The sequence below is a fragment of the Salvelinus namaycush genome, chromosome 9 (assembly GCF_016432855.1).
Source record: "Salvelinus namaycush isolate Seneca chromosome 9, SaNama_1.0, whole genome shotgun sequence".
Lineage (NCBI taxonomy): Eukaryota > Metazoa > Chordata > Actinopteri > Salmoniformes > Salmonidae > Salvelinus > Salvelinus namaycush.
The window spans coordinates 18,079,070-18,085,619 of record NC_052315.1 but is presented as its reverse complement, the minus strand read 5'-3'; the positions used below and the strand labels follow the sequence as shown (position 1 = coordinate 18,085,619).

Below are 6,550 nucleotides of genomic sequence, written 5' to 3'. Positions count from 1 at the left end.
ACGGCCTGCAGCTCGTTTTCCCAATCAGGCTACACTTCCCTCTGCTCCCTCTCTTCCCACTCCCCCTTCACTTCCCACTCCTCCTTCACTTCCCTCTCTCCCACTGCTCTACCCTTTTTTGTGGCACAGAACAACAGAGAAAGGGGATCGTTTTGATGGTTTTTTCCTCCTCTCCTCCTGCTCTTTCTGTCTTATCTTGCTTGTTGTTGTGGTGGTGTCAGCTTTGTTCTCCTGCAGGCCTCTAAGTGAGTCCAGATGCCTTCTACCTTTGACGCTAAACAATCTGCCACACAACCAGGCCAGGCAGAACAGAAGAGAACAGAGGCCTCCTTGTGAGATCAACGTTGACCCTGTTCATTGTTCCCTTGGCATTCCCACCCTATTTCCCTTTTTTGTCAAAAGACAACAAACAAGTACAGCAGAGATTTTCAACAGATGATGAAAAAATGTATTGCGTGCCAAAGAGAGCGGGAGGCCAACAAAACCTTGATCCGAAAGAGAATTTGAATATGGCATTCTACTGCCTGGTAGACTTTGGGGCGCACAACTTTTCAATAAAAGTAATCAAGGGGTTCTGCTTGGCTATGAGCGGGGCCTTGAATGAAGGACAGTTATTGGACTCCCATTCAGACGCTGTTTAAAAGCAACAGAACCAGCTCTCTGGCGGCCATTTTGATACGAGCTGCTGGTGATTGCAGGCGCTCTACATTAACACTTGGTAGTGTTTCAGGGTGTGAGTCAGAGGTGCTAATGCTAAATGTTATAACAGCAGTCAAGACCTGTTGCAGAACTTCTTGACTCATCAGAACACAAGTCACAGGAGGGAGAAATCCAGCTGTGAGCAGTCAGTGGCTAACAAGAGGGGGAAAGAGAGAGGGGTGTGGGTGTGTTTGGAGGGGGCAGTGGTAACTCACCTACACATCTGGCACCGTCAGTGCTTGTGATGTAACCACGGGGACAGGTGCAGACGTAGCTACCGGCTGTGTTGGTGCATTCACCTCCGTCACACACACCTGGGATAGTGCTGCACTCGTCAATATCTGAAACACACACACAAACACTTAGATCATTGGAGTTAGAGCATCCACGGAGCTTCATCTTAGTCACACACAGTAAATCAAAACCCTGTCACAGGCATTGTTTGGAACAATTCCTTTTCCTTAATAGCAGCTGTTCAAAGTCTTTGGATCTATCTAAAATATTTGAAGAAGTGGATGATATCTCATCTGTCAAAATGCACTTGAGGGCCTCAAATAATCACTATTCATAATAACTCTACAGACAAGAGCAGGACCTACCGCCAGACTCAGTCAAGACAACCTGAGTCCAGCTCTGAAGGGAGGAGGCGATCAAATGGAAAATGTCTAGGTTCATTTTCTGCCAAAGACTCATGACTTTATTTCACACTGGTCTACATTTATCAATGTCCAACACACCTCAGTGGACTTCATAACTGTGGTGGATTTTAAGAGGTTTAAATGGTGAGAGTTTCCCACACACACACCATGAGAAACTCAGCTGCCCCAGAGAGATTACATTAGACCTGGGAGTCAGCAGTAAAGAGCTAGTGTGTGTGTGTGTGTGTGTGTTTACGTGTGTGTGCACACGCCTGTGTGTATGTGTGTGTGTGTGAGTTAGCCAGGACTTGGCAGGGTCTACTCCTCTGTGTGGTGTATTACAGTATATTACCTTACACATGAAAAGGCCTCTCACTGCTATGAGCTTCCAGAAGGCATTGGGTTTTTATGACGTGCTACCACTTATCTATACACATACATAATTACCTTTATTTGGTCAAATTACAGTATGCGTGTGTGTATACCGTGGCGTCGGAGACGCGTGGTGGCATGCCGTAAATGTGTGTGAGTAGTTGGCGGGTATGCATGAACGCTGTCTATGGGGCTGTGTGTGTGTGTGTGTGATGATGCACACAGTGGGAAGTTAAGAACCACTGGGTCCCCTGCTGACTATTGTCTGACTGCAGTGGCAACAGGTTATCCTCAAGTCATATATAAAAAAGTAGCAAAATAAACGTGGCGTTAGCATTCCCTCTGAAAAGGAGCAGACTTTACACAGCTCAGACATGGAGAGCTGTGTGTGTGTCGGTCTCTGCATGTGTGAGAAAGTGTATATGTGTGTCGGTCTGTGTGTGTGTGGGTGTGTAACTGTGTATGTCTGTACAGTATGCGTGTGTGTGTGTTAGGGTTGCACATTTTGGGGAATATTCAGAGGTGGAAACTTTCTGTGGGAAATAAACGAGAATATATGGGAATTAACGGAAATATATGCAAATTAATATTATTACCATTTAAATGTAGATGTTCTTTGCATTGGATATATTTACCATATCATAGGGAGACAGACAAATACACCTTTTACTTAAGTAGACATAATTGCAAATGATTAAATCCTTCCAATAAAAAAACGCTTTAGTTACGAATTGAACTTTAATTAAATGAGTTGACTCTTCACATGGGATGATTTCACTGAACAACAAAAGAAAGGGAATATTGAATGATCCCCAATGATCCATCACATCTCCCAAAAACGTTTTCAACATACATCTGTAAAATGATAGTCTAGAAACTAAAGCTTTGGTTGTCTTCCTCTCAGGCTTCCATGTCTTCTCCCTGGACCTCCTCAATGTCCACCTCTTGAACATCAGACTCATCTGTCACTTTCCAACCTTGTTGAGGATGGCTCGTTGTCAGGCTCAAAAAGCCTCACATTTTCCTGGATGGCCACCAATATTCCAACCCTTGTATTGGTCAGCCTGTTGCATGCTTTGGTGTATGTGTTCCCAAACAAGGACCAGTTGCGCTCTGAGGCGGCTGATGTTGGTGGGATTTGGAGGATGATGGAGGCAACAGGGGAAAGAGCCTCAGATCCACAAAGTCCCTTCCACCAGGTGGCTGATGAGATATGTTGGCACGACTGCCATATTGCATCTCCATCCCAAAGCCCTTGCTTGGAAGTGTACTTAGCCAGACTGCCAAGAACCTTGCCCTCATCCAGGCCAAGGTGGCGAGACACGGTAGTGATGACACAATAGGCTTTGTTGATCTCTGCACCAGACAGGATGCTCTTGCCAGCATACTTGGGGTCCAACATGTATGCTGCGGCGTGTATGGGCTTCACGCAGAAGTCTTCACGCTTTTTGATGTATTTCAGAACTGCAGTTTCCTCTGCTTGGAGCAACAGGGAAGTGGGCAGGGCAGTACGGATTTCTTCTCTTACATCTGCAAGCAGAGTCTGAACATCAGACAGGATGGCTTTGTCTCACTCAATCCTTGCAATGGCTACTGCTATAGGTTTCAGGAGTTTCAATACATCATCCAGGAGGATCCTCTTGATGGGGCTGTCCATATCAGCAGACTGTGATATGGCCATTTCTTGGAGAGACTCCTTCCACTCCAGGAGACTGTCAAACATGATGACAACACCACCCCGATGGGTGTTGCTGGGCAGCTTCAATGTGGTGCTCATATTCTTCTCACTTTGCTTGGTGAGGTAGATTGCTGCTATAACTTAATGACCCTTCACATACCTAACCATTTCCTTGGCTCTCTTGTAGTGTATCCATTGTTTTCAGTTCCATGATGTCCTTGATGAGCAGATTCAATGCATGAGCAGCACAGCCAATGGGTGTGACTTTAGACCAAGCAGCCTTCATGTTCACAGCATTGTCTGTCACCAGTGCAAATACCTTATGTGGTCCAAGGTCATTGATGACTGCCTTCAGCTCATCTGCAATGTAGAGACCGGTGTGTCTGTTGTCCCTTGTGTCTGTGCTCTTGTAGAATACTGGTTGAGGGGTGGAGATTATGTAGTTAATTATTCCTTGCCCACAAACATTCGACCCCCCCACCAGAGATGATTGCAATACAGTCTGCTTTCCCTATGATTTGCTTGATCTTCACTTGAACTCTGCATCCAGCAAATGAGTAGATAAAGCATGTCTGGTTGGAGGGGTGTATGCTGTGCGAAGAACATTCAGAAATCTCTTCCAATACACATTGCCTGTGAGCATCAGATGTGAACCAGTTGCATATACACATCTCGAGCAAGACATTCATCAGCATTTCTCTGACTACGTTCCTCCATTGAGTTAAAAAAACTTCTGATTCCAGGAGGACCATGAGCTGTTGCTATCGATAAGGTGTCTGATTCATCATTTTCACCTCGAATAGAAGTAGAGGGACTTTTGTCAGAGTTTGCTTGTTGTGAGCGCTGAGGGAACTTTATGCACTTGGCCAGATGATTCTGCATCTTTGTTGCATTATTCACATATAATTTGGCACATTATTTGCAAATGTACACAGCTTTTCCTGCTCCATTAGCTGCAGTGAAGTATCACCACACATCTGATAGTGCCAGTGGCATTTTCCTGTAAAGATTAGAATTTTTTTTGTAAAAAACCCCCCAAATATAATTCCATGTACAGATAAATAGTTAAGCAGTTAGATTAAACAACTCCTTTGTAAGATACATGTTTTAAAATGAAATATGTATGGAAACAGGTGAATTAACACTCCTCAGGTAGCAGGCTCAAGCAAGCTAAAACCCACATGGTAGCAAAAACGAACTAGTAGAAATTGTTAACAAGTTAGAAATTAGTTAAACACACTTTTCTGTAGGCTACTATTTACTAGTTAACAAAAAATTATGTATTTCATATCAAATATATTCACCCCACCCAGTATCGTAATCAAAACTTACCGGAAAGCATGTAGTCCTTGGCTCAGACAGTGTAGTAGTGTGGGCTCAATAGCATCTCATTAGTGTGCAAGATCTTGAGATTCAGCTGTACATGTGATGAAAGAGTGCACTGCACATGTGATGGAAGAATGCACTGCGCATGCAGAGGGTTGCAATTCCACTGAATTTGGGATAGTTTAACCAAAATATGCCACAATACCTAGAATTTCCTTATGTGTATCCCACAAAAAAGGTTCACTGTTATAAGCTAACTTTTTTGATGAATTTAACCAAAATCCCCCAAATTCCAGGGCTTAACTTCCCATGGAAAAATTCCAGGAAATTTACAGGAAAGTTTCCGACCCTTTGTGTGTGTGTGTGTGTGTGTGTGTGTGTGTGTGTGTGTGTGTGTGTGTGTGTGTGTGTGTGTGTGTGTGTGTGTGTGTGTGTGTGTGTGTGTGTGTGTGTGTGTGTAACTGTGTTTGTCTGTACAGTATGTGTGTGTGTGTATCTATAAGTGTCCGACGCTATGGGGAGGTCCTTATGTATAACACTAAAATCATCTCTGCTCTGTAAGTGTTTCTTTGTTCTAGCACTAACAGCTGGTCCTGGGCCAGTAGTCTTTATTTATCGAAGGAAAATTAGGGGTCAAAAAACGAGAGGGGAAAAGAAAAAAAAACTATGAAATCAGGTAGGTTGCTTTGACCTAGAAGAACTACCTCCCTGATATGTTAACAGCTCCAAGGCTGGCTCCACAGGAACATGAGGCCATGTTGGTGCATAAACTTGGAGGGCATTTTGAAACCCATTTTCCCTTTGGAAAACAGATGGTGGTCTGTGATGTCTTAACCGAACAAAATGGGGTTTGAATCGCTCAATCTCAGAGCAGTGCTATTTGAGGTATCTGGGCATTTATAGTTATGGATGGTTCAACTCAGTATTCTCTAGCCTTTAATGGGCTATGGAATGCTTGATGTTTTGAAACTAAAACTGACTGCCCCACTTAAGTTCAAACACAATGTTCCCTAAAAGCTGCCCCATCCACCATCCAACCCCCACCTTGGCCCAAGCGAAGCCCACGTACGAAGCCTCAGGCTTGGGGCTGTAATTACTTAACCTTCAAGGACCTCTACCCCCATACGCTGCCTCTCACTCCACCAGGTTTCAAAGACTACAGGGCATAGGTCACCTCTCCTGCTTGTCCAGACAACAGGCCTCCAGTCATCATAAGACCATAGCACAATCCAGCATTTCAGTGGGACTGTGATAGGACAGCCGCCATCACATGACCAACTAATTTGACATTCACATATTGTCCATAATGTCTAAACACACCATTCACATACATATATACACTACCGTTTAAAAGTTTTGGGTCACTAAGAAATTTCCATGTTTTTGAAAGAAAAGCAAATTTTTCCTCCATTAAAATAACATAAAATTGATCAGAAATACAGTGTAGACATTGTTAATGTTGTAAATGACTATTGTAGCTGGAAACGGCAGATTTTTATGGAATATCTACATAGGCGTACAGAGGCCCATTATCAGCAACCTTCACTCCTGTGTTCCAATGCGTTAGCTAATCCAAGTTTATCATTTTAAAAGACTAATTGATCATTAGAAAACCCTTTCGCAATTATGTTAGCACAGCTGAAAAGTGTTGTTCTGATTAAAGATGCAATAAAACTGGCCTTCTTTAGACTAGTTGAGTATCTGGAGCATCAGCACTTGTGGGTTCGATTACAGGCTCACAATGGCCAGAAACAAATAACTTTCTTCTGAAACTCGTCAGTCTATTGTTGTTCTGAGGAATGAAGGCTATTCCATGCGAGAAATTGCCAAGAAACTA

At 43.5% G+C, this 6,550-nt stretch overlaps 1 protein-coding gene across 1 annotated transcript in view; it reads right to left on the bottom strand.

Moving 5' to 3' along the window:
* Positions 1–6,550, bottom strand: part of fbn2b (fibrillin 2b) — an 88,575-nt gene that overhangs the window by 43,626 nt on the left and 38,399 nt on the right. The window contains exon 8 of the mRNA XM_039000341.1: positions 915–1,040. Within this exon, the coding sequence (XP_038856269.1) occupies positions 915–1,040 (126 nt within the window). The remainder of the gene's footprint in view (positions 1–914; positions 1,041–6,550) is intronic.